This window comes from Syngnathus floridae, chromosome 7, assembly GCF_059516105.1.
Source record: "Syngnathus floridae isolate MCC-2025c chromosome 7, RoL_Sflo_1.0, whole genome shotgun sequence".
Lineage (NCBI taxonomy): Eukaryota > Metazoa > Chordata > Actinopteri > Syngnathiformes > Syngnathidae > Syngnathus > Syngnathus floridae.
In genome coordinates, this window is record NC_142419.1 from 15,661,852 (window position 1) to 15,689,285 (window position 27,434).

At 42.7% G+C, this 27,434-nt stretch overlaps 1 protein-coding gene and 3 long non-coding RNA genes across 4 annotated transcripts; 2 read left to right on the forward strand and 2 right to left on the reverse strand.

Moving 5' to 3' along the window:
• Nucleotides 1–2: 2 nt before the first annotated feature.
• tyw1 (tRNA-yW synthesizing protein 1 homolog (S. cerevisiae)) lies at nt 3–27,299 on the reverse strand. Its single transcript, XM_088380258.1, has 16 exons — nt 27,160–27,299; nt 26,569–26,696; nt 26,359–26,490; nt 26,107–26,208; nt 25,842–26,036; nt 25,430–25,705; nt 24,343–24,444; nt 23,635–23,764; nt 22,806–22,858; nt 22,617–22,735; nt 21,909–22,018; nt 21,620–21,797; nt 21,042–21,177; nt 19,628–19,738; nt 15,682–15,849; nt 3–429 (listed from the first exon to the last, which is right to left on the reverse strand). Exons 1-16 carry the CDS (start codon nt 27,248–27,250, stop codon nt 208–210), a joined length of 2,253 nt encoding a protein of 750 aa, XP_088236384.1. The 5' UTR covers nt 27,251–27,299; the 3' UTR covers nt 3–207.
• LOC148395579 (uncharacterized) lies at nt 707–4,736 on the forward strand. The gene is made up of 5 exons (XR_015859349.1): nt 707–1,480; nt 3,106–3,222; nt 3,448–3,604; nt 3,930–4,019; nt 4,647–4,736. It is a non-coding gene; the product is annotated as an uncharacterized LOC148395579 (long non-coding RNA).
• Nucleotides 11,095–13,640, forward strand: LOC148395580 (uncharacterized). Its single transcript, XR_015859348.1, has 4 exons — nt 11,095–11,202; nt 11,832–11,981; nt 12,056–12,142; nt 13,103–13,640. It is a non-coding gene; the product is annotated as an uncharacterized LOC148395580 (long non-coding RNA).
• Nucleotides 14,009–15,674, reverse strand: LOC148395581 (uncharacterized). Its single transcript, XR_015859353.1, has 2 exons — nt 15,471–15,674; nt 14,009–15,359 (listed from the first exon to the last, which is right to left on the reverse strand). It is a non-coding gene; the product is annotated as an uncharacterized LOC148395581 (long non-coding RNA).
• Nucleotides 27,300–27,434: the final 135 nt, after the last annotated feature.

A 27,434-nucleotide genomic window follows, 5' to 3' on the forward strand; every position in this document is an offset into this window, starting at 1 on the left:
AATGAAGCTGCAGAGAAGATCAATTTAATTTAATCAACCAGCATCAAACGCTCACCAGATTTAATTCTGTCAGTTCATTAGAAAAATGTAAAGAAAAAAAAAGAAAGCGAGAGGGAGGGAGGGAGGGAGAGCAAGCAGCCCAATAATGAGGAAAGGGAATGTCTTGAAAGTAAAAGCCAATTAAAAGTCCTCATCTATGCAGTGCAATCAGCATCCAGAGACATCTTTGCCTTTGTTGCGTCTCTGGAAACGGGTTTCGGCCGGGTCGAAGCCCTGCTGGCTCGCCCCGAAGAGCGCCCAGTCGGGAGTCCGGGCCACGTAGTCGGACGAAGAGAAAGTCTCGAGGCCGCCGCTCTCCTGGTGAGCCTTGGCCAAGTCCTGGAAACGATCGTAATCGATCCAAGTGTGCCACTTGCCGTCCACCTTGAACTGAAAAGAGAGTGACAAAGCACATGGATGATTAGACGTGCTAGCTAGCTAGCAAACCCCACCGTGGTCTTTTCTCTACTGACTTCCTGTCCAGATGCTATCTTCTGTGGTCATTTTTCTTTCAGAATAAATGTCAGCAAACTTTCAAGGTTGTGCTATATGTTGTTAAGATGTGAAAATTCCCTCCTCCTCTCTGGGCATCTTCCTTTCTTATCAATCATGACTCTCGCAGCCAAGCCGCCATCCATCTTGTTAAAGGGCCCACAGGAGGTTGATGCAATGTGTGTGTGTGTGTGTGTGTGTGTGTGTGTGTGCACTTGTTTTTATTAGTATGGGGGGTCCGAAGACAGGGAGCCCACCAACAAAGTGGGGCCCTGTGTCGTTGTGGGGTCCAAAATCCTGGACCCCACTCGGGAAACCACTCTAAAACAGCTTGAAATGCTCTAACAACATGCCTCACGAATTTTTTTCACTTACCCCACATGGTCGCAATGTTGAGAAATGTGTGTGTGAAGTGTGTGTGCTCAGTAGCGTCCCCCCGACCATGGCAAGTGGTATTGCAAGTATACACACTACCGGAAGTGTGTATGATTCAACCAATCAGGGCACCTCGTGATCCGAGTGTTGATTAAGAAAATAAAATGCTATTTCCTGTAGATTTAAACCAGGTAATTATTATTTTAGTAACCATAGCAGCTAAAATAATAGTGTAAACATAAAATTCCTGCATTACAATTGCAATTTATCTACATGTTATTTAATATTCATGACACTTGTTTGCTTTATAAAAATACGCTCATTCTATTAGGCTTATTTTAAAAACTGTCTCGTGCATTTTTCATGTTCTAAACATAAAAATAAAGGTATAAATAAATAGTAATTTATTCTTTACCATCAGTTTACATATTAGTTTAATCAGCAGGTATTGCATGTGTTAGCTTCATGCGGCTAAAACCGCCGGCTTAACGGCACTTCGCTACGTTTGACGGCGCAAGGCTGAGACTGCTCCGCGACGAAGACACGCTGCTCCTATCGAAACACAACATACACGGTGAGTAAATCAACTGCATGTAAATACTAAGTACATGAAACTGATGTAGAAATGCTTTTTGTCCAGACCCCGAGGGGTTTATATGCAATGATTATGGCTTCGGATTCGGTATATTGCCACTCGGATGGCGTAACGTTTTCCCCTCAGAAAGTCTGGCTTTTTAACTTGTCATTCATCTTAGCTTACAGTTGTTTTAAAAACAATGGTGTAAAAGAGAACGACAGCATGTATAATTGCTCAGTGTTATATTCAGGGTGATTTCGATGTGCTAATGTTTCATAGTTGCTAACCCCAGAACCGGACTCTGGCCGTAATTGCCGAAACCTCTTCAAAACTCGTTAAACACGTGGTAAAGCTCAGTGTTATGATATATCTGCATGTCTTCTGTATGTCTCGGTGGTTTTCTATCATGTAAGAATGCTTTCTTTAGATAACACAAGCATTCTGACGCAAATAAAACTATCCGGAAATTAGCTAATTAGCTAGCGCTAATCAGGATGCTACGTTCACTTTTCAAACAGAAACATAATAAAAACGAGTTGGTAGCTCCTGTAAAGTATGAGTTATACTGGTAAAACTATTGAAATAACTTTTCTTTGGATGCAGCACTGCTGCTGTGCTGTGTTGGCCATGTTAGTTTTTTAAAAATAGGTAGTTATAGTTACAAGTTATTCTCATTTAAGGTATTTGAGTTACTATCTAGTTACTGCATTATAAAAGTAATGATACATGTGCCTACTTTGCTGGTTTTTGTAATATGTTTTCCTGTGCACTCTTGCCTGCTGACAGACATGTCTTGACATGCCTACACGTGACTCAGCAGGATGTCAGCGTTATGTCGTGCATATTTTTGTCCAGCTTTTGGGTTTGTAAGAATTCAGTTCACAACACACATTGACTCAAGGAAGAGCTGAAAGTAGAAGAGTGACCACGTAGAGACAGAAATAGCTCATGACATTACCTGTTGTTATTGAGATAATAAAATTAGCTGTGAACATGTAGAATTACTACATGCTGTGATCTTTGGGGGGGTCTAGGGAGGTCTTGTTGGTGGGGTGGAGTACCCCAATTGAATAATAATGGGGTAAATGGTGCTTTTGCACTATTTAGTGTCTGTACATCTAGTTCTCAGTCTGTGTGCATTCTACACACCTACCCACTTAGGCAGGGGTGTCCAAGTCCAGTCCTCGAGGGCCGCATTCCTCCATGTTTTCCGAGTTTCCCCTCGTTAAACACACCTGTGCAGGAGCCTGATCATTGAATCAGGTGTGTTTAACGAGGGAAACTTGGAAAACATGGAGGAATGCGGCCCTCGAGGACTGGACTTGGACACCCCTGCACTTAGGTAAAGGGCTGTTTCAGTCCTTTTTTGGATCTGGTTGGAACTGTGACTAGTTAGAAGAAACAAAGCTCAGCTTCAAACCGACAAACATTTTCATTAATATATCAGTATTTTCTGAAAAAGATTATAGAAAAATATTCTTTCTTTAATCACTCTTGTTCTGTTAGTTCTCAGGCCAGGCTTATTCCTTCAGTCTTTATACAGTGGATGATTACAAATCTTTTAAAATTAATATAGAGTGCCTGTTAAAGTACTCTCTGCCATGTTTTGAATTATTTTTTAGAGACAGAAATGTCCAAAAGGAAAGCAAGAAAAAAGCCTGCTGATGAAGCAACCTTTTACATTCAATCCTCAAAGGACAAACCTGGACTAGTGGAAAGATTTATTGATGATCAAAAAGGTAATAAACTCATTTTTAGACCATTTATCCATTAAGTATATATGTTTATTTATTTTATAAAATGACACAAACAACAATCAAATTCAGATTGGTTGTTGTATTTCTGTTTCTAAGCGAGAACTTAGTATTAAAATTGTAAGATAACACCACAATTATTTGGTTAAAGGTGTATCTTAAAGAAATATTTTCTCATAACCAATGGTTTTATATAAAATGTCCTTGCAGGAAGAGGCGTGTGTGCTACCCAGCCCTTTGAACAAGGAGATTTCATCTTAGAATACAGGGGTCAACTTCTGTCGGCAGAAAAATGCCAAACAACCAAGTACTCTGAAAAGGAGAGTACATTTTTCTTTGACTTTGAATGGCAGAATCATGACTGGTGGTATGTATATCCAAATATTTTCTATACAAGAATTATGAATTCTAGAAAGAGACTGGAATAAAATACCCTATATTAGTGAGTCACTCAGAAGCAATATTTCAATAACACATCAGGATTGTGGAATTAACAATTTTTTTATTTAGTGCTTTGACGTTCAAAAAGACATTTCCATCTCAACTTTTCTTTTGAAATGTTGCAAGTTTTTATTTCTGTAAGCTAACTTTTATTTTACTAAAAGACTAGTTATATGATACAAAATGTTTGATTTCTTGTTTTTCTTTCCTAGTATTGATGCATCAATCTCTTTTACTTGAATTACTCTCAGGCTTCTGTTGATGATGCGCTGCTTGAACCAGCCAGAACTTTGCAGGACTCTTACCCTGATGATAGCATCAAACAGGATACCAGCCTACAGGTAACATTCATTTAGACTTTGTTGTACCTTAAACAGCATTCAGCCAACCGTTGGATCGCATGGTTTTTGTGGTTCTACTCATGGAGCCCAAACGAACCAGTGGCACACACACCGATAGATGGATTGTTGAAACATGCACCCATGGGTGTCCAACCAAGCCAATCATTCACACACACATAACAGATTTCTGATGGCTACTTGTGAGGCCCTCCGTATGGATCTAAAGTTGTCTTGGTTATTCCAACCAAGCCAATCATTCACACACACATAATAACAGATTTCTGATGGCTACTTGTGGGGCCCTCCGTATGGATCGAAGGTTGTCTCATGTTTTTAGATCATATTTTGGTTATGGACATTATGGAGGCTGATTATATTACAGCTATAGTTCCACACATCCTCAACAGCTAAAAGGCTGAAGTGTCATGCTTAATGATGCTCCACTACATCCATAAAGATGCTGTTATAGGACCTGATTAGACATCCAGAACTGACTGGAACACTTTAGTTAGAAAAGCTTGTTTGGTTTTGGGGACTAACTTCACATGATTTCACTCTACAGGTCTTGAGTCTGTCATTTGTGGTGTCTGTATGATGTTGGTAAGTTATTTGTGGTTTTAATTCCAGGTGACAGGCTCTCAGGCTCCTGTTGACGGTGCGCTGCCTGAACCAGCCAGAACTTGGCAGGACTTTGACCCTGATGATAACATCAAACAAGATGCCAGCCAACAGGTAACATTCAGTTAGACTTTGTTGTAAGAACTAAACTTTGTAGACCTTTTCTTGTTCTCTTAGTTTACAGCTTTTAGTTGGAAAGCTGTTCTTTAGTCAGAAGGTACCTTAAACAGCATTCAGCCAACCATTGGATCACACGGTTTTAGTGGTTCTCCTCATAGAGCCCAAACGAACCAGTGGCACACACACCTATAGATGGCTTGTTGAAACATGCGCCCATGGGTGTCCAACCAAGCCAATCATTCACACACACATAACAGATTTCTGATGGCTACTTGTGAGGCCCTCCGTATGGATCTAAAGTTGTCTTGGTTATTCCAACCAAGCCAATCATTCACACACACATAATAACAGATTTCTGATGGCTACTTGTGGGGCCCTCCGTATGGATCGAAGGTTGTCTCATGTTTTTAGATCATATTTTGGTTATGGACATTATGGAGGCTGATTATATTACAGCTATAGTTCCACACATCCTCAACAGCTAAAAGGCTGAAGTGTCATGCTTAATGATGCTCCACTACATCCATAAAGATGCTGTTATAGGACCTGATTAGACATCCAGAACTGACTGGAACACTTTAGTTAGAAAAGCTTGTTTGGTTTTGGGGACTAACTTCACATGATTTAACTCTACAGGTCTTGAGTCTGTCATTTGTGGTGTCTGTATGATGTTGGTAAGTTATTTGTGGTTTTAATTCCAGGTGACAGGCTCTCAGGCTCCTGTTGACGGTGCGCTGCCTGAACCAGGCAGAACTTGGCAGGACTCTGACCCTGATGATAACATCAAACAAGATGCCAGCCAACAGGTAACATTCAGTTAGACTTTGTTGTAAGAACTAAACTTTGTAGACCTTTTCTTGTTCTCTTAGTTTACAGCTTTTAGTTGGAAAGCTGTTCTTTAGTCAGAAGGTACCTTAAACAGCATTCAGCCAACCATTGGATCACACGGTTTTAGTGGTTCTCCTCATAGAGCCCAAACGAACCAGTGGCACACACACCTATAGATGGCTTGTTGAAACATGCGCCCATGGGTGTCCAACCAAGCCAATCATTCACACACACATAACAGATTTCTGATGGCTACTTGTGAGGCCCTCCGTATGGATCTAAAGTTGTCTTGGTTATTCCAACCAAGCCAATCATTCACACACACATAATAACAGATTTCTGATGGCTACTTGTGGGGCCCTCCGTATGGATCGAAGGTTGTCTCATGTTTTTAGATCATGTTTTGGTTATGGACATTATAGAGGCTGATTATATTACAGCTATAGTTCCACACATCCTCAACAGCTAAACGGCTAAAGTGTCATGCTGAAGGATGCTCCACTACATCCATAAAGATGCTGTTATAGGACCTGATTAGACATCCAGAACTGACTGGAACACTTTAGTTAGAAAAGCTTGTTTGGTTTTGGGGACTAACTTCACATGATTTCACTCTACAGGTCTTGAGTCTGTCATTTGTGGTGTCTGTATGATGTTGGGAAGTTATTTGTGGTTTTAATTCCAGGTGACAGGCTCTCAGGCTCCTGTTGACGGTGCGCTGCCTGAACCAGCCAGAACTTGGCAGGACTTTGACCCTGATGATAACATCAAACAAGATGCCAGCCAACAGGTAACATTCAGTTAGACTTTGTTGTAAGAACTAAACTTTGTAGACCTTTTCTTGTTCTCTTAGTTTACAGCTTTTAGTTGGAAAGCTGTTCTTTAGTCAGAAGGTACCTTAAACAGCATTCAGCCAACCATTGGATCACACGGTTTTAGTGGTTCTCCTCATAGAGCCCAAACGAACCAGTGGCACACACACCTATAGATGGCTTGTTGAAACATGCGCCCATGGGTGTCCAACCAAGCCAATCATTCACACACACATAACAGATTTCTGATGGCTACTTGTGAGGCCCTCCGTATGGATCTAAAGTTGTCTTGGTTATTCCAACCAAGCCAATCATTCACACACACATAATAACAGATTTCTGATGGCTACTTGTGGGGCCCTCCGTATGGATCGAAGGTTGTCTCATGTTTTTAGATCATGTTTTGGTTATGGACATTATAGAGGCTGATTATATTACAGCTATAGTTCCACACATCCTCAACAGCTAAACGGCTAAAGTGTCATGCTGAAGGATGCTCCACTACATCCATAAAGATGCTGTTATAGGACCTGATTAGACATCCAGAACTGACTGGAACACTTTAGTTAGAAAAGCTTGTTTGGTTTTGGGGACTAACTTCACATGATTTCACTCTACAGGTCTTGAGTCTGTCATTTGTGGTGTCTGTATGATGTTGGTAAGTTATTTGTGGTTTTAATTCCAGGTGACAGGCTCTCAGGCTCCTGTTGACGGTGCGCTGCCTGAACCAGCCAGAACTTGGCAGGACTTTGACCCTGATGATAACATCAAACAAGATGCCAGCCAACAGGTAACATTCAGTTAGACTTTGTTGTAAGAACTAAACTTTGTAGACCTTTTCTTGTTCTCTTAGTTTACAGCTTTTAGTTGGAAAGCTGTTCTTTAGTCAGAAGGTACCTTAAACAGCATTCAGCCAACCATTGGATCACACGGTTTTAGTGGTTCTCCTCATAGAGCCCAAACGAACCAGTGGCACACACACCTATAGATGGCTTGTTGAAACATGCGCCCATGGGTGTCCAACCAAGCCAATCATTCACACACACATAACAGATTTCTGATGGCTACTTGTGAGGCCCTCCGTATGGATCTAAAGTTGTCTTGGTTATTCCAACCAAGCCAATCATTCACACACACATAATAACAGATTTCTGATGGCTACTTGTGGGGCCCTCCGTATGGATCGAAGGTTGTCTCATGTTTTTAGATCATATTTTGGTTATGGACATTATGGAGGCTGATTATATTACAGCTATAGTTCCACACATCCTCAACAGCTAAAAGGCTGAAGTGTCATGCTTAATGATGCTCCACTACATCCATAAAGATGCTGTTATAGGACCTGATTAGACATCCAGAACTGACTGGAACACTTTAGTTAGAAAAGCTTGTTTGGTTTTGGGGACTAACTTCACATGATTTAACTCTACAGGTCTTGAGTCTGTCATTTGTGGTGTCTGTATGATGTTGGTAAGTTATTTGTGGTTTTAATTCCAGGTGACAGGCTCTCAGGCTCCTGTTGACGGTGCGCTGCCTGAACCAGGCAGAACTTGGCAGGACTCTGACCCTGATGATAACATCAAACAAGATGCCAGCCAACAGGTAACATTCAGTTAGACTTTGTTGTAAGAACTAAACTTTGTAGACCTTTTCTTGTTCTCTTAGTTTACAGCTTTTAGTTGGAAAGCTGTTCTTTAGTCAGAAGGTACCTTAAACAGCATTCAGCCAACCATTGGATCACACGGTTTTAGTGGTTCTCCTCATAGAGCCCAAACGAACCAGTGGCACACACACCTATAGATGGCTTGTTGAAACATGCGCCCATGGGTGTCCAACCAAGCCAATCATTCACACACACATAACAGATTTCTGATGGCTACTTGTGAGGCCCTCCGTATGGATCTAAAGTTGTCTTGGTTATTCCAACCAAGCCAATCATTCACACACACATAATAACAGATTTCTGATGGCTACTTGTGGGGCCCTCCGTATGGATCGAAGGTTGTCTCATGTTTTTAGATCATGTTTTGGTTATGGACATTATAGAGGCTGATTATATTACAGCTATAGTTCCACACATCCTCAACAGCTAAACGGCTAAAGTGTCATGCTGAAGGATGCTCCACTACATCCATAAAGATGCTGTTATAGGACCTGATTAGACATCCAGAACTGACTGGAACACTTTAGTTAGAAAAGCTTGTTTGGTTTGGGGGACTAACTTCACATGATTTAACTCTACAGGTCTTGAGTCTGTCATTTGTGGTGTCTGTATGATGTTGGTAAGTTATTTGTGGTTTTAATTCCAGGTGACAGGCTCTCAGGCTCCTGTTGACGGTGCGCTGCCTGAACCAGCCAGAACTTGGCAGGACTCTGACCCTAATGATAACATCAAACAAGATGCCAGCCAACAGGTAACATTCAGTTAGACTTTGTTGTAAGAAATAAACTTCGTAGACCTTTTCTTGTTCTTTTAGTTGGAAAGCTGTTCTTTAGTCAGAAGGTACCTTAAACAGCATTCAGCCAACCATTGGATCACACGGTTTTAGTGGTTCTCCTCATAGAGCCCAAACGAACCAGTGGCACACACACCCATAGATGGATTGTTGAAACATGCGCCCATGGGTGTCCAACCAAGCCAATCATTCACACACACATAACAGATTTCTGATGGCTACTTGTGGGGCCCTCCGTATGGATCTAAAGTTGTCTTGGTTATTCCAACCAAGCCAATCATTCACACACACATAATAACAGATTTCTGATGGCTACTTGTGGGGCCCTCCGTATGGATCGAAGGTTGTCTCATGTTTTTAGATCATATTTTGGTTATGGACATTATGGAGGCTGATTATATTACAGCTATAGTTCCACACATCCGCAACAGCTAAACAGCTAAAGTGTCATGCTGAAGGATGCTCCACTACATCCATAAAGATGCTGTTATAGGACCTTATTAGACATCCAGAACTGACTGGAACACTTTAGTTAGAAAAGCTTGTTTGGTTTTGGGGACTAACTTCACATGATTTAACTCTACAGGTCTTCAGTCTGTCATTTGTGGTGTCTGTATGATGTTGGTAAGTTATTTGTGGTTTTAATTCCAGGTGACAGGCTCTCAGGCTCCTGTTGACGGTGCGCTGCCTGAACCAGCCAGAACTTGGCAGGACTCTGACCCTAATGATAACATCAAACAAGATGCCAGCCAACAGGTAACATTCAGTTAGACTTTGTTGTAAGAAATAAACTTCATAGACCTTTTCTTGTTCTTTTAGTTGGAAAGCTGTTCTTTAGTCAGAAGGTACCTTAAACAGCATTCAGGCAACCATTGGATCACACGGTTTTAGTGGTTCTCCTCATAGAGCCCAAACGAACCAGTGGCACACACACCCATAGATGGATTGTTGAAACATGCGCCCATGGGTGTCCAACCAAGCCAATCATTCACACACACATAACAGATTTCTGATGGCTACTTGTGGGGCCCTCTGTATGGATCTAAAGTTGTCTTGGTTATTCCAACCAAGCCAATCATTCACACACACATAACAGATTTCTGATGGCTACTTGTGGGGCCCTCCGTATGGATCGAAGGTTGTCTCATGTTTTTAGATCATATTTTGGTTATGGACATTATGGAGGCTGATTATATTACAGCTATAGTTCCACACATCCTCAACAGCTAAACAGCTAAAGTGTCATGCTGAAGGATGCTCCACTACATCCATAAAGATGCTGTTATAGGACCTTATTAGACATCCAGAACTGACTGGAACACTTTAGTTAGAAAAGCTTGTTTGGTTTTGGGGACTAACTTCACATGATTTAACTCTACAGGTCTTCAGTCTGTCATTTGTGGTGTCTGTATGATGTTGGTAAGTTATTTGTGGTTTTAATTCCAGGTGACAGGCTCTCAGGCTCCTGTTGAAGGTGCGCTGCCTGAACCAGCCAGAACTTGGCAGGACTCTGACCCTAATGATAACATCAAACAAGATGCCAGCCAACAGGTAACATTCAGTTAGACTTTGTTGTAAGAAATAAACTTCGTAGACCTTTTCTTGTTCTTTTAGTTGGAAAGCTGTTCTTTAGTCAGAAGGTACCTTAAACAGCATTCAGCCAACCATTGGATCACACGGTTTTAGTGGTTCTCCTCATAGAGCCCAAACGAACCAGTGGCACACACACCCATAGATGGATTGTTGAAACATGCGCCCATGGGTGTCCAACCAAGCCAATCATTCACACACACATAACAGATTTCTGATGGCTACTTGTGGGGCCCTCCGTATGGATCTAAAGTTGTCTTGGTTATTCCAACCAAGCCAATCATTCACACACACATAATAACAGATTTCTGATGGCTACTTGTGGGGCCCTCCGTATGGATCGAAGGTTGTCTCATGTTTTTAGATCATATTTTGGTTATGGACATTTTGGAGGCTGATTATATTACAGCTATAGTTCCACACATCCTCAACAGCTAAATGGCTGAAGTGTCATGCTTAATGATGCTCCACTACATCCATAAAGATGCTGTCATAGGACCTGATTAGACATCCAGTACTGACTGGAACACTTTAGTTAGAAAAGCTTGTTTGGTTTTGGGGACTAACTTCACATGATTTAACTCTACAGGTCTTGAGTCTGTCATTTGTGGTGTCTGTATGATGTTGGTAAGTTATTTGTGGTTTTAATTCCAGGTGACAGGCTCTCAGGCTCCTGTTGATGGTGTGCTGCCTGAACCAGCCAGAACTTGGCAGGACTCTGACCCTGATGATAACATCAAACAAGATGCCAGCCAACAGGTACCATTCAGTTAGACTTTGTTGTAAGAACTAAACTTTGTAGACCTTTTCTTGTTCTCTTAGTTTACAGCTTTTAGTTGGAAAGCTGTTCTTTAGTCAGAAGGTACCTTAAACAGCATTCAGCCAACCATTGGATCACACGGTTTTAGTGGTTCTCCTCATAGGGCCCAAACGAACCAGTGGCACACACACTTATAGATGGATTGTTGAAACATGCGTCCATGGGGGTCCAACCAAGCCAATCATTCAAATACACACATAATAGATTTCTTAAATATGGCTACTTATGCGGCCCTCCGTATGGATTTAAGGTTGTCATGGTTATTCCAACAAAGCCAATCATTCACACACACATAACAGATTTCTGAAATATGGTTTCTTGTGGCTTCTTTGTTGTAAATTTTGGAGCCTTTTCCATGTTTTATATGTAAAATTTCCTGTGCATTGAATGTGATATAAGGTTTTGGCATATTTCAGAGGATGTGTACAGCACCGGTCATCTACCAGTTAAGATATTGGACAGAAATTTTAATTATTTTGAGCAAAGAAATTCTAGTCTTTATATTAATACAGCATATAAGAGTAGCTTGCAGAAACTAACAACACATTTCTTTTAATTCCCTCCATAGAGCTATCAATTATCAAAGGAGTTTCTCAAAGTGGACTACTCAGACAGTGATGATACTGACAATGATTCCCAAAAGGACTGCTCTGTACCTCTGCAAATCAATCTGCTCAAAACAAGAGTATATTAAATTTGACCAAGCATTCTTATACAGGTGCAGTTAATTTTTGTTTTAGAATATTGCTATACTGTATGTATTTTTTCTGTACTTTAAAATCATCATTTCAGATGGGCTGATCCCAGAAGTCATAGAAGTGACCTCTTGTACCTCCGCATCTCGTGGCCCAAGTAATGAAAAGTCTGCCAAAAAGAGAGGTGAGTTGAGAGTAATCCTTTTCAATATATAACTTAATCACAGTTGCTTTTAAATTGCCCAATTGTTACTACTGTATCAGTATCTAATTATCCTCACATATGCTTCTTACTAAGATTTAGATGACCCAAGCAAGATATATTAAACACCACTTGACTTTTTTTCTTAGACATGTAAGGTCTAAACTTTTGAATTTTGTTATAAAATGAAAATTGACCCATCCTTTCTCATGTGAGCTACAGGTCATTGCTAACCTTGATTATATGTGAGATGTTTGTTTACATCTATTTTTAAATAGGGGTAATGTATACATGACACATTTAATTTTTTACACACTATATATTTCCAAATTTACTTTTATCATCTTTGTTTGTCTATGTGTAGCACGTTATCAAAGCAAATTCCCCATACATGTAAAACACTGTCTGAAAAAAGTTTTTCACAGATTTTTATTTTCCCTGATTTTGCAACAACTTGTATCTGTTCTTAATGGTTTTGTCAGAGAAATGGTGCATCCCAATGTGCTGCCATGGTGGAGTTTGACTGCCTGTGCAACCTCTGTAGGGTCCAGGAATTGCTTCATCTACCAGCAGTGACATTCTGATCAAATGCAAAACTGCTTAAAAGTAGTCAAGAAAATGAGAGACCTCTTTCCCCCACCACCAAAACTGGGGCCATTCTAATGTTACCCTTTTGTGCATCTATTTTTAATTTTGTTAATATCAAAACAGCTGACACTGAAGACCACCTAGCAACTTAAATGACCGGAGTAATATCTCAGATATTAACTGATTTACTTATGTCTATTGTAGGCTCATCACTGTTGACAAAGATAGTTGACGTTATAAAATATCTCATTTAAATTATATTGTCGGATAATTGTACATAAAGTGAATGTATTCTTTATGCAATTTTGTTCTAATTAAATTGTAAACTAAAAAGTGCTCTTCTTATGCCCTTAGGTAACGGAAAAGTTGTGAAAAGAAGCTGGACCCCAGAGGAATGTGCTGCAGTAAATAAACATTCAAGGAAGTATATATTGACAAATCAGGTTCCTGGTAAGCTTGACTGCGAGAAATGCATTGCTGCAGAACCACAAGCACTGAGCTGTTAAGTACTTTGTCAAAAAGAGAATAACCACCATGAGGAGAAAATATGAGTGAAACAGCTTCCCTTAACAGAGATAGAAACACATGGCTGGTTCTGTTTCACCATTTGTTCACTATTTGTTTGTGATTTTTTTTTATGCTCCACTTCTCCTGTTCATAAATGTTAGATTAAATAAGTTCCTTTATTCATTGGCTACATTTGTAATGTGTCCATTTAAAATTTTGACTCAAGACAATTATTACTTGTAAATCCTGTGTACTTTATAGTTAGCTAAAATGCAGAATTTAAATATTATTTTAAAATGTACCAATATGACTGAACAAATTGAAGAATATTAAGACTGTGACCAAGGAAAATGGACCAGAATCTGAATAAAGACTTTAGAATGTATTTTAGAATGCACATTTCAATGTATATCTAGTATATTTAGCCAGATGAAAGTATTCACACTAACAAAATTTTTAGGTTTTCTGAAATGATCAAGTCCACACAAATGCATGTTTGGGTTAGATTAGGGTTGGGGTTGAACTTGATAGATCCTCTTTATAAAGGCAGACCTAACAAGTCTTAAATCTTAACAGCAAGCTCTATAACTGGCTAAAAAAATAATGTGTGTATAGGTGGACCTCTTAAGGTTGAAATATTAAAAGCGAGCCCCATAACTGACTAAAAATCTTATGTGTGTAAATGTGGACCCCGCAAAGCCGGAATGTTAGAAACAGGCCCCTCATGTGACTGAAAAACTGACATGAAAAAAAAAGTTTCGAATTGTGTTCATTGAAAGTGATTTTTAATATCAAGATTTTTTTTGGGACTTGCCTGATTTTTTTCATAGTTCTTGGACCACTAGAAAGGGTGGACCCCACTACTCAGTAAAGTACTTTGGGTCCTGCAGAGGGAGGTTAACAAGGATGTGTGTGTGTGTGTGTGTGTGTGTGTGTGTGTGTGTGTGTGTGTGTGTGTGTGTGTGTGTGTGCGTCTCGCCACTCCAAGCAAAGCAGATAAGCAAGTGACCTCTCGTCTTTCCCGCTGTGCGCGGGTGGTAGATTCAATAAGCCGGATTCAATAAATGTCCGCCGAGGCGCGAAGGGTGCTTAAAGCTAACGGGACAAAAATTCCGTACATCCCATCACGGGCTTTACACTCATTTCTAACCACTAAAAATGTTGCACTAACAAATCTAACGATGCATTTGTCCTGAGAGCTTTCCAACTCTTGTATGGTCCAGGTGTACCTCATGAAGAACCTTTGTGCTTTGCGCTCCACATGTCACGAACACGTATATACAGCTGTGGTAGTGCCGTCTCATTGGGCCTCATTCATTCACACACACCGAGTGGAGTGAAGGTTCTATGCATTTGTAGGGCAGAACATTGACGAGCAAATGACGCGAGAGCACACGACAGGTCAATGCGTCACTCCTGCACGTCTGTGCGGTTAACGGACCGACGTTCGGATCGTGATCGCTTGTTGGTACTTTATAAACCCACATGGGCATGTTTGTCTTCTCACATTCAAGTTATCCACAAATAAGCAGGCACATCAAGTAGGAGGACAAAGTTTCAAATCAGCGGCGTCCATTTTGAACGGAAGACAAGAGTGACGGCTCGGACTTAGCGTGTCTGCTGGAGAAAAAGCATCAGGCCGCAACACGGCAATCTGGGCTACGAGTGCAAAGATTGCGAGTGTGCGCGAGTATATTAGGAAACGCTGACAGGCGTGGGCGAGAAGGACGTGCAAATGAAGCAAAGTCTGAGGCTGTCGCGCAAATGGCCACTGCAGCGCAGGACAGGAAACATGAGGGGGTTCAAATATTCATTGTGTGGAAGAGTGAGGGAGAGAGCGAGAAGATGAAAAGAGAGAGGAACTGTTTGAGTGTGTGTGTGTATGGGGAGGGGGGGTCGAAAGTCTATGAGTGCAAGAGTGTGTGTGTGTGTCACGGTATGCAAGAGTGATTGAGGTGTGTGTGTGTCTGTAAAAGACAGATACAGTAGGTGAGTAAGAGTGTGTGTGTGTATGAGTAAAAGAGCAAGTGTAAGCGAGATGGAGTGTGTAAATGTGTGTGTGTGCAGTGGCGCTCAGATCCCATGCAGTGCCGCTGGTTCACATCTGCAGGTGGTGGCCAAAGGAAAAATAACACACACAAACAAAAAAAACGACACTTTGAACATTCTAATAGTGTGCGTGTGTGTGTGTGCGAACATCAAGACAATGACTCACCATTCAATATTCAAACATCAGCCCACGCCTCAACTGAACTGTTTCCCCACCAAAGAAACCGAGACGAGATGTGGTTGAAGAAAACGAGCCGCAACTATTAAAGGCGATGGGCCGTATAAAATGTGTAAAGCTCCATTTAAGAACTGTAAAAGTGGATTAATTGGTGGAAGCGGGTCTAAATAAGACGAGTCGGGACACATTCAGGGTCTACCTTGTTGTGGGCAATGAGCAGACAGTTGGAGTGTTCGTGTTCGCAGGCGATCTCGTAGCCGGTCAGCATGTCGACCAGCTGCTGCACAAAGGTGACCACTTCCTGGTGCCACGGGACGTTGGCCATGGTCAAACTGCTGGCCGAACTCTCGCCGCAGTAGGTCACACCCTGAGAACACAGGAAGACTTCAAATTGTAGAACTGGTTTTGGTGGGTTTCTGCAGACAGCAAAACCTGGAGCTGTAATGATTGGAAATCTGTGCGTCGAGGTGACTGGATTTTTTATTTTTTTGGAGGGCTGACATTTCCTCCCTTTGCCGATTGTTTGTGCACTCGGAACGCAATAGATGGTGGCGGCTGCACCTGGAGGCTCGCGCCATAAATCACCCGGTAGATACAAGCCCAGACGGCGGCCGGCGGGGTCCGTGGAGCGGATGATGGCTGCGATATATGAAAAGCCGTGTATCCTTCGGGAGGTCATGTGACTGCTGGCTTGTGCTCCCATCATTGAGGTTGTTTGCTTGTTAATAAGTCAAAGCCTTGAACATGACCCGGGGGGGGGGGGATTAATTCATTCACTGCCTTTGAAGGCCATAGACGTCAATCAAAAGTCCACTAGCATAATGCTAACATATGTGAAAAAGCATTGACATTTTTCATGATGTATTTTTGTGATATTTTTAAACCCTGCAATTATTTCCCCGAAACATTTTTGCTGGTCTTGTGGGGGGGATAAAACAAATGGACATTTCCTGGCTACAGATGAAATTTTGGGGCAAATGTTAGAAATATATTCTATCCACTATTGGATTTTTTTTTTTCACACCATTTAAGTCTGTGAATCCGTAAGGGGTATAAAATATGGAGTGGGTTGTGTTGAGAGCAAATTTAGCGGTGCGTCTGTTTAATCAATGAGACTTATTGACGCGGCAGCCAGACAATCAATCGGCCCTCCAACGAGCACGAGACACCAAAAGGGAAGAAAATGATTCACGCTAAATCTCCTCTGACAAAAAGGAAGAAAATGTGACACTGAATTCAATTATTGCTTGCTTTCTGCACTGCAAGCGCACGCATCCTGATAAATTAAAGAACACATTATGTACACTCACTGGACGCTTCATTAGGCACACCGGGAATGCACCACACTGCACTCGTGTGCGGTGAATTGCTTTCTATTTGGAAAAGAAATCATGTTTGCGATTTAAATGTCAACTGTATTTTTTTTTTGGGCTCATATTTTTGGGGATAAATTGAGATGAAACAATACCAAACAATGTGCTTTGTATGAAGGGATGTTAAGGTAAGCCCGCTCGAGGCACAAAAATCCCCAGTGAGTAAGTCAGGTAGCATTATTGTTGCAAACATTAGTCAGCACTTGACAAATGAGAAGGTCGCGGTGCTAATCGATAGCGGATATCATTTTGAAGGAGCGCGGCCACGTTCTCTTCGGCGAAGACGGCGGCGGCGGACTTGTAAACAGCACGCTTGAATCAATATTTGAAGGAAGAGGAAGAAAAGAAAAAGGATTAGAGATCACTGTCTCCAAGCAACGTACGCTGACACTACATTTTGAAATGTGTATGAAAAATACATTTGTAATTAAAGTCTCCATCTGAACTTTTACAACTTCAGTGGGCATTGTTAGATAGATTGGTGTTCCTAATGAAATGCCTGCTGAGTGTATGATCTAAGATTGACGCCATCATCTTGATTGACTCGTTCACACCGGGTAAGCGGACACGACGAGCCAAAATAAAAAGCTGCGAGAAGAGCAAACCAAAACGTCAACAGGCGAGGCGCTGGGAGGAGGACGGATGCGCTAACGCAGGTTGAGGTTGTTAGTTTTAATGTGGTTGCAAAGCGCAAAGTAAGCAAGAATTCAAAACACAATTCATAGCAAGAAACACGCTTGTCACACCGAGTCAGAAAGTTTTGTTTCTAATTAGGCCCATATGTGTCCCTTGGACTCGCTGTCGTACTTTATATGCACTGAAGTGTTTGCCTCACACATTTTGCATATTACCATGCGTCAGCAGCCGCATTTTTCTTCACCAATTAAAAACTGACAGTATGAACAGAAAAGTCTGTTCCTCATGTATCTCAGTTGCTGTGTTGTAGTACCGTATTGTGCCACAAACCTGCGTGGCAGCACTGAGCTCTACTGGAAGAGATGCAGCGGAATAAAACGCAAAAAGAAGAGGCATAGCGGGGCCCCAACTAAACTTTCAAAATGGCAGTGGTTGCCATGGCACACAACTAATACTTAGTTGTGTAAACTAAACTACTAAGTTGTGTAAACGCCGTTGCATTGCTATTCCATCCACTTCACTGTTGTAAAAAACAACCACAGAGCAAACACCTGCGAGGAAGGAGCTTTGCTCCTCTCACCCCCCGGCACCTGCGGAAAAACAAAATGCCTCACGCAAGACTTACAAGAAAAAAAAAAAATCTTGTTCAATTATTTACTCGAGTTTGTCACACGTGTGAGGCGGCGGGCAGCGGTTCACCGCTCGCTCCCGCCTTCCATCATCATTTAGGGGGCCCCTTCTGCCGCCTGATTACTGCAAACGGACTCCGGGCTCACCCTGGGGGAAATAAGAGGCCGGGGGAACGTGGTGTGCTCTTGATTATGAATGAGAGGAAAAGAGGACGTGCTCCCGCGAGGCTGCCTCATAAATGCCGACAAAGAGCCTTGCGTGCTCTTTCCTTCTGGGATGGCACAACAATATAATTTCTGTGTGCTTTGTGAACAAGCCAATCGCCATCATTTGCAAGTTTAAAGAGCGAGTCAACCCTTGGCAGGACAAATGTTTCAGTTCGCTTATGGCCATTTTTGACCTTGTACAGAAATAGTATCATTTGCAACGGTTTGTAATTTGTTTTCATTTTGTTGTCAAGGAACTAAGTTGAAATGAATAGAGGAGCTTTGTTTAGACAAAAGTAGAGATTTGTTGCCATCAGTATGATGTCAAGGAACTTTAAGTGTATTGTAGGGCTTTGTTTGGACAAAAGTAGTGATTTGCCGCCATTTAGTAGCATCTTGGTGTCAAGGGGCTACGCAACGATGGTGACAATAACAAAAAAGCTGCAGTCAGAAATGCCAAAATCTGACCTCATCTGATCATCGTATTTTTCTCCACGTCCAGATTTGCACATCGGATTTTTTCCTCTTTCCGCATATCCGAATTGTGACACTTGAGCAATCCAGCCTGAGCTGCTGACGAGAGGACAAACGCTGGCTGATGAGGACACGTGTCACCAGTCCCTCACTAAGTCAATTATTCATCGGCGTCTTCAAAAATAAATAGACTCGCATGCAAAAGGACTCAAACATTCTTAAATAATGAAACCTTCGTGTTTTTTTGGCTGCGCTAAAAACGAATCCTAATACTTGACAAGATACGGTTTTAGTGGGCTTTTTTTACTCTTATACAAGTTGTGATTTGGGTTTTGACTCATGTTTTTGTTTCACATGCTTTTAGTTGGATAATTGAAATACTGGGCGCGTCACGAAAATATCGAAACAAATTAAAAAAAATTACAAAAACTATAGAGCAAGCCAAACAGTTGGTAACAAAAGTATTAGAAAAAAATCTTACAAAAACATCTATAAATAGAAAAACATCATCACATTTCTAAAATAGCAAAACATGTTTTTTTTGCCTGAATAAAACAGATCATTTAATTGTTTCTCAGAAATAAAAAATCAATATATACTCCGTTTTTCACGCTTCATGAAAAAATAAGTTTGAAGTCAGCACAAACAGCACATTGCGTGCCAGCAACTTTGCTTGAACCAGCCGCGGGTGCTTTTGGCATTTGGGCGCATTATCAAAAGAAAATACAAGACTTGGCTGACTGATGTCTCAAGATGGCCGCCATGTGGACGCGTGCCAAGCAAAGCGCACGAATCCACTCGAACAATAACAAAAACCGTATCCTACCTTGACCTCGATAAAGTCGGGCTGGCCTAAGGCGACAAGCCCCGAGTAGGCCGTCATCTCCTCCACGTTCCACGCCTTGACCAGTGTCAGCCGGTACACCGTCCTCTGCCTCTGTTCCCCCACAAAACACACATGAATCAGAAACATGCGAAAATAAAACACACAAAAAAATATCTATGCAAAAAAATCATGACAACAATAAGATGACTCCGCTTATGTACATTAGACAAAATGGCAGATTGTTTTTAAGACAAGGGCAGGCGAGGAAGTGAGGGGACGACGATGAAGGACGTCCTGAAATGTAATTTGTAATAAAACAAAAACCCCTTTCCCTCTTTGGTGCTTGGCCAAGACTCGATTGTTGATTCTGGGAACACAACTCGCAGTGTTCCGCGCGAAAGCCGCCGCCGCAGCGCTGCGGTGCGCGCCGAGAGAGGGAATAGAAATAGAATGGAAAAGGAGGGAGGGGTCGCCCCGGCATTTTAATGCTACAACAAAAGCAATTGGATGAGGGGATATGTTGTACACTGTGAACTTTCCCTGAGCAGATTACAAAAAAAAAAGCCGGAGAAAATGTTGGACGAGGGCTGTTGGAATGGTGCAGGATGACGTCGGCCGGGGTGTCAAACTCATTTTCGCTGAGGGCCGGTAGGACTGTGGAAATCATATCAATTTTCACCATCATATGATTGCGTTTATTTTTAGATTGCTGAGATTTCGCTATAGAGCGAGATTTTGCGTGATCACTTTCCCAAAGTCACAGAAACTGATTTTTTTTTTACTTAATTGGTGGACTGATTGGTCACCAATTATGAAAAAAAAATCAATAATTTTATTAATTGTTAAGCCCAACTCTATATTGCAGATGAGTAGCTATCGCAAAGGTCAAATATAAACAACTCTTTCTTTAGAGTACACGTCAGGTCGTCGACAGAGGCGGACCAGGGTGCCGCGGGACGCCGGCTGCGCTAATGGATTTTTGTCTCTTTTCTTGAAAAGGAAAAGGCCAGCCAGACCTTTTATCCGAGCGGTCCCGCGAGACACGGATACGTTGTAAATAGAAATGGACGCATGCTGGCACAGCCTCACATCCGGAGGGAACGGACACAAAAGTTGGACGTTTTAAAGCCATCGATAAGAGTGGATCGATGCGGCCAAAGTGTTTTGACATTTATTGTCAAACACACTCACATTATAGGTTAGTGACTTCAAAGAATATGTCAAGCATCGCTAATTTTCTTTCCAATTCTGATAAATATAAATATGCAATGATTTAAAATATATATATAATTTTTTTATGGCACCTTTTAACTGAATTTGCATAATGATGCCATTTTTCTTATTATATATTTTTCAAGTGAACAAGCGCAACCATTGGTGGATTCGAGTTTGTCATCTGGTAAAGTGGTCTTACCTTCTCAGCCAGGGCCTTGAGGCTATCCAGGAATCGCGTCCAGAAGTCCTTAAAGAGCGGCCTGTCAATCTTCTTCAAGCTCTCTTTGGTGCTGGCGTCAACGCTAACGTACAGCTGAGTGACGGGCTCCAGGCTCCTGAAAGCACCGCAAACGACTGAGCCTCCACTAATTAACTCCCACAGACAGTGTGGAGGAGGAATTTGGCCAAGTTGAGTGTCGCGGAACACATTCATGGCATTTTGAATGATGTCAACGGGGAAAATTGATTTGATCTATCGTGAATGTTGCGATTAATTTGCTCAAAAACTGCCTCGAATCAAATTGTACAAAAACCAAAGCAATACTTCTCATAGGAAGTTATACAAATTCAATTAATCAGTCCAAGAAACTCAAAAGTATTATTTTTACAGCAAATAACTAGTTTGGCAGAATCAATACAAACAACCAATAAAATGGCTCAGTAATCAGCAAAGTCAGCGAAAATACCCGCGTATTGCTACTTTTGCAAAGCTTTGACAAACAACACGACACCAAATGATGGCAGCTGGCTACGAGGCAGCGGGAAAGGCTACGCCACCTGATTTCCTCGGGGAACTGAGCATTGGTGACCAGGAAGCTGGAAATGCGTTGGGAGTGGAGGAGGCGGACAAAGCGATTGATTTCGGGGTACATGATGGGCTCGCCCACCAGTGACAGCGCACAGTGCTGCACCGTCAGACCCTCCTCGTAACGATCCGACTTCACGCCGGGTACGCCTGGCGAGACAAAACCCGTCACCATGAATTCAAGGAGGAATTTTTCATTTGTACTTGAAATTTGACAGAAATGTTAAGACGGCTCCTTCAAGAACATCTTGCACCACTGACCTCGGAATTGTCGGATCATGTTCTGATGCTTGTCCAGCGCTTCCTGCAAGATCTTCTCAGCGGGGTCCATTTTCCATCGCCACTCGGTGCCCACCGGGTTGGTGTGGTGCCTTGTGGTCATGGCAGGCAAACACGCAAGCAAACGAAAAATGTCCAAATGGATTTCATCTGAACTTTTGCTCCTCAAGAGGACACATCATTAGGTACACATGCAAAATTGGAAGGTACAGGAGCTTTATAAAATTGAAGTCTTGTTAGATTTTACTATCCATTTTCGTCCAAGACAAATGTTCGATTCAATGATTTTATGTTCCAAAAAAGTCCGTAACACTTAACACTTGTTTTGAAGTCGGCAAACTGACATTATTTTGCAGGTTGTCAGCGGGGGAGGAGGTGCACGGTGGGTGCACCAAGGAGGGGGGAACTGATGTCTTGTCGCCCTTCGTTACCACTTGTGGCAAAAATGTGGCGACAGGGAGGGGGGGGGGGGGAACTGTGCACTGACAGCGACCTTTCAGCGGGGGGGTGACAAACACCTCGCTTGTTGCCAACGGCGCCGTGACTCAGCATCCACCTTTGCCTCATGCCTACCGAGTGCTGCTTGCTTGCTTACGACGACACGCACTCAATTACGAGCGTGAGAGATGTTAGCCGGACAAGTTCTGTATTTTTTTTTTTTAGAAACTAAAGGAGAGCGTCCGTTCTTACCTCCAGCAGAAGACGCACTTGTTGGCACACGCCAGGCTGGGCGTGGTCTCCATGCAGCGGTGGGACTGGATGCCGTAGAAGGTATGCTTGTAGCAGCCGCCTCGGCCTCGCAGCATGGACTAAAAAAAAAAAGTGTCAATAAGCTAGTGTCAATCATGCTACACAAAATGCTTTCTAAAAGTCTCGTACTTTGGTCCAACGGCACAGCTTCACACCTGAGTGACTTCCAATCAACTTGTAACCTGCGACAACAAACGGGACAGCTCATTAGGTACATCCACGCTGAATGACTTTCACACGCTTTGTAGCCGGATCTTGTCGACTGCAACTTCTTAAAGGTTTTCATGATAGCGAAGAGTGTTTTGTTCTCCAGCAGTGTTGCACAATGACAGCAAGCAATGTCCCGGCGTTCCTAACAAAACGCAGCAGGTCAACATTTGGGGTGGACAGGAGTGACTTGTTGCTATTTATAGCGCGGTTGTTGTGGAAGGCTAGCAGCGGGAGAAGAAGCTGAAAAGCTGCCAGACGCGGGCAAGCGAGCCAAAGCGGCGGCTCGGGCGCTAAATTAAAACCTTCCAAAGACACCTTGAGTAAAAAGCAACGTTGTCTCGCATTGCGTTTGTCACAATATGGCTCTGAAACTTCAGCTCTCGAGTCTCGCATTACCAACTGTAATAAAAAAGCGACACGCGGGCAAGCGGCCCTCTGGCGGGCTTGATTACATTGTCATTGACTTTCGGGCAAAATGACGAAAAGTTGGCAGACTTACAGCACAAGTCGACAAACTTTGTCGTCCTTGTGAGGACAAGGTGAGACAAGTGGCGGGAAACATCTGGCCGCCTTCCCTTTAGAACCTGTTATTTTTATTACTAGCGAGTAATGACGCTCTGGCTTCATCATCATTATCATTATCATGACGCACAAACACCTGGCAGATGCTCCCGTGGAGAGGAAAAAAAAAAAAAAGCCATTCGCTGCAACATTGGGGAGTCGCTGGAGCACGGCGGAGCGGCGCTACCTTGTTTGCTGAGAGCTTCTCTCAGGGCGGGGGTGATCATCTCCCGTCGCTCTTCTTTTTCTTCTTGGCTCTTGCTCGCCACCTTCCTGGAGCGCTTGGCTACCCGCCCATCGCTTGAGGGAGTCTGGGACTGCATACATATTGTAGAAGATACAAAAAGGAATATTAGTATTACAAACCACTTTTGGAATTAGCTGCGGATGCTGATGTGACCCAGCTCCAAAATCAATATTTATAACACGCGTTGGCTTTGGATACAAACACAAAACAGGGTCCAGGTGTGCTTCCAAATTCATGAAATGAATCAGAAGGTTTGATTCTCTAATTGTTCAGGTTGGCACTGTTTGCAACGCAAGCTCCTTCCAAGGTAGCTTGGAGTGGAAAAATGGACAGATGGATATCAACTATCAGTAGAATTTCATTTTCCATCATTCAACTTCTCGATTCAAGAGCGCTGCCTATTTTTTGAAAAAGAAAAAAAAAAGAAAAACATGAAAAATATACTCAAAATAAATCATATATAGCGTCTTGCATTTTCCACGATATGTCCCCTGAGTCAGCCGTCATGGCGGTGGGCGTCCGCGCTCTTACGCAAGCCCCGTCTTGACGCCAGGGCCCGGCGTGTGGAGTCTACCGAGCCATCTGCCGTTTCCGCGCGAGGCGAAGCTGCTTTCGAGGCACGCAAATAAGAACGGGCCGCTCACTGACCTGTTTGACACTACTCATCAGGCTGCCCAGATCCTCCACGTCCAACACGGAAGGGGAGCTTGACGAGTCGTCCTCGTCGCTACTGGACTCCATGGGCTCCTCCTGGAGGACGTGCCGCAAAGAGAGAAAAACTTCAGAGATGTAGTAAGAAATTAGAAATGACAAATCAGAAAGATTTGCACTTTTGTGGATGATACTTGTCCAAAAACGAGCATGAGGTTCATTGAAAAAGTTGGAGCGCAAACGTTTGCCTTGAAATAAGAACACCTTCTTTCCTTTTCGCTACTAATGAGCGACAAAAAACGATTTTGTGTAAATGTGACACTTTGCATTGTAAATGTGACTGTTTGACTGACACGAAATGTATCATGAGCAACTTTTATCTCCCTTAATAACCTGAAAACCGTGTCTGTGTTGAAGACGCCTCTCGCCATCATCCGGCCGTCAAATGACAGATTGGAAGTAGTGTAAAACTAAAAATTGCTTTAAAAGGCTGGAAAAAAGATGATGGCCGTGCTTGTCAGCTGCCGCCGGGAAAAAGTCTCGGCGACACAGTCGTCTCCCGAGGTGTCCGCTGCCATGGCAACGGGTCATCTGTGAGCTGTCAGGCTTTACGTGTGTGTGCATGTGCGTCGGCGCGTGCGCGTGTGTGAAAATGCAGTGATTGGTGAGAAGAGCAAAGAGTGCGTCTGGAGGACGGACAGAGGAGCTGACAGAAATGTCACGGTGCGAGGCGTGTGGGACATTTTGGAACCAAGGCGACTAAAGAGAGACGCACGGCAGCATTATGTACGCGTACATATGTGTGGACGGAAGCCCGTTACAAATATTTACTCCTCAGGTCTTGAATTTTATTTCATTCCCTGCGCATGTTGGGAAACAACCTGATAATTATTTTATATGGACGAACAGAAAACCACTACTTTTGTCCAAATGAAGCTCCTCAACTCATTTTTTAGTTTGGCAACAATCCGCCACAAGATGGCGCCACAGCCATGCTGAAGTGAGTTGGGGAGTGTCATTTGGACAAAAGCAGCGCTCTGCCACTATCTTGTTTAACGGCTGTAGTTGTTTCTGAACCTCTTACCTCACAATAGTTATCTAGATCTGGTTTCATCTCCTCTTCCACTTCCTGTGCGTCCGTCTTGATGCAGGAAGCGCCTTCCTTGCGTTTCCCGCAACATTTGTCGTCGTCGCCCTGGCAGAGAACCCGCAGGCGTTTGAGGAACTTGAGCTTCCAGGCCTGGAAGTCAGCCTGGATGTTGCCGTGGACGCTCTTGACCACGTTGCAGTCGCCTTCGCCGCGAGTTAGGATGCGAGAGGCACTCAGCATCCACAGCCACTTGTCTACATTTTTGCCTACCTGGACAGAGAAGTTGTACGTCATGATTTGTTTTCACAAATTCTAGACAGAGAAGCAACACAAAAATTTAAATGTATTTGAGATACTTTGTGAAAAAGGTGCATTATTTTTTGAGTCCATATGGGCCCAGACTTACTGTGTTGTAGTGGGTGGCGTAAAGGGAGTTGCCCAGGCCGAACACGGCGTAGCGAAGACCCTTCAAGTACGTCTTCCCGTAACGGAAGTCTGTGGACGCCTCCTCCAGCCACTTGCAGAACCACTCTGCGTTCTCGGTGGGCTGCCCGTCCGTGTAAGTGGCCACCAGGAACACGCACACACACTTGCTGCCGCACTGGGTGATACGAACAACAGAATCAAAAGAATGCCCACTCGGAACTTCGCCAAAGGAGCCTCGGTCTTACCTCATCAGCCAGCCGATCGTCTGGATCGTACTCCTTCATGTCGATGACCTCTGTCGCGAGGTCCAGGCTCCTCACATCTGCTGACAGCTCCTTTGCAAAACTCTGCCGGGTTCAGAGGAGGGGGTGAGTTACAGGCTTGGTTGCAGAACTGATTAATAATATCAAAGTGTATATTTAAACTTTCCCACTTTGAAAATTTGATGCAGATTTCAGCTTTACGGACTAGTGATCAGTGTAAAAAAATATTCATACTTGAGCTGTTCCAGTCTGAGAGCCAAAGAAGATTTTCACTCCCGACACGTGAACTGCAGCACGTTCATCACAGCGATCTTCTTTCTTGAGGGCTTCCTGGACCAAGCGGCTGACATCCTTTGAGAAGCTTTTCTAATAGACAAAACAAATAGGTGTTATTGTCTTATTATGACTGCTGACACACGTCTCTGAATACGCTCGGCAATGTACCTTCTTGAGGAGGATCTTGAGCAAAAAACAGAGGGCAAAGGTGAGCGCGGCAGCCACGTACAGGTAGAGCCGGTTGTGCCAAATGTACGTGGCGTAGTTTTCGAAGGCACTATGGGAAGACTGCGGTACTGGAAACAAAAATCTTATCACAATTAACACACATACAATGAGAAGGAAAAACTTGGAGTTGTACTTGTTTGTGTCATTTCACTTTCTTTATTAAACTATCTGCATACAAATACATAAGTCTATTTCCCCCAAAATGTCGGTTTCAAAAAGCATTTGCATTGGGTTTATATTACGACGAGGGCAACAAGGAGGGGGCGCTAATTCGTTAGTTTCATGATACTTTGAAGTAGAGAGGAAATATTTAGGCTTTTTTATGCTTCTGATATTTAAAAGACATAATGTGTGTTTATTTAGTCCATTTTGTGTAAAATTCGGGTGAATTTAGTCTAAGATACAACTGGAAATCACCTGCTGTTGCTTTGACAAGTGTGTGTTAATTAACGTACGAGCTAGCTAGCGTTGCCATTGTTTGGTCCACATAACTTTGGTTTCTGTCTGAATTAAAAGTTTATATACACTCACCTTTAGTGTTAGACGTAGTCGCACAACTTCCGAAAAGGATGGCGATGACGATAAAACCGTGCATGGCGGCAAACGCTTTAGCTGAACACATAGTTAAAGTCCTCGGTGGCGGGGATGTACAGAACCATTCCCCTGACCGAAAAGCATCATGGGAAATGAAGTACTTAGTGTCTAAAACCAAAGCGGTTACGCATAACACCGTAAAATATGTTTTATTATGTTTATTTATACTATAAATGAATTATTATTCATATTATACTACGGCAAAAGCAATA

What these genes read in the sequence shown, in the direction of transcription:
- tyw1 (XM_088380258.1), bottom strand. Translation starts at nt 27,250, where the DNA reads ATGTGTTCAGCTAAAGCGTTTGCCGCCATGCACGGTTTTATCGTCATC. An exon ending in AGAAGCTCTCAGCAAACAAG is followed by an intron (nt 22,859 to 23,634) that starts GTAGCGCCGCTC and finishes TTGTTGTCGCAG; the next exon opens with GTTACAAGTTGATTGGAAGT. An exon ending in TGCTCATTGCCCACAACAAG is followed by an intron (nt 430 to 15,681) that starts GTAGACCCTGAA and finishes CTCTCTTTTCAG; the next exon opens with TTCAAGGTGGACGGCAAGTG.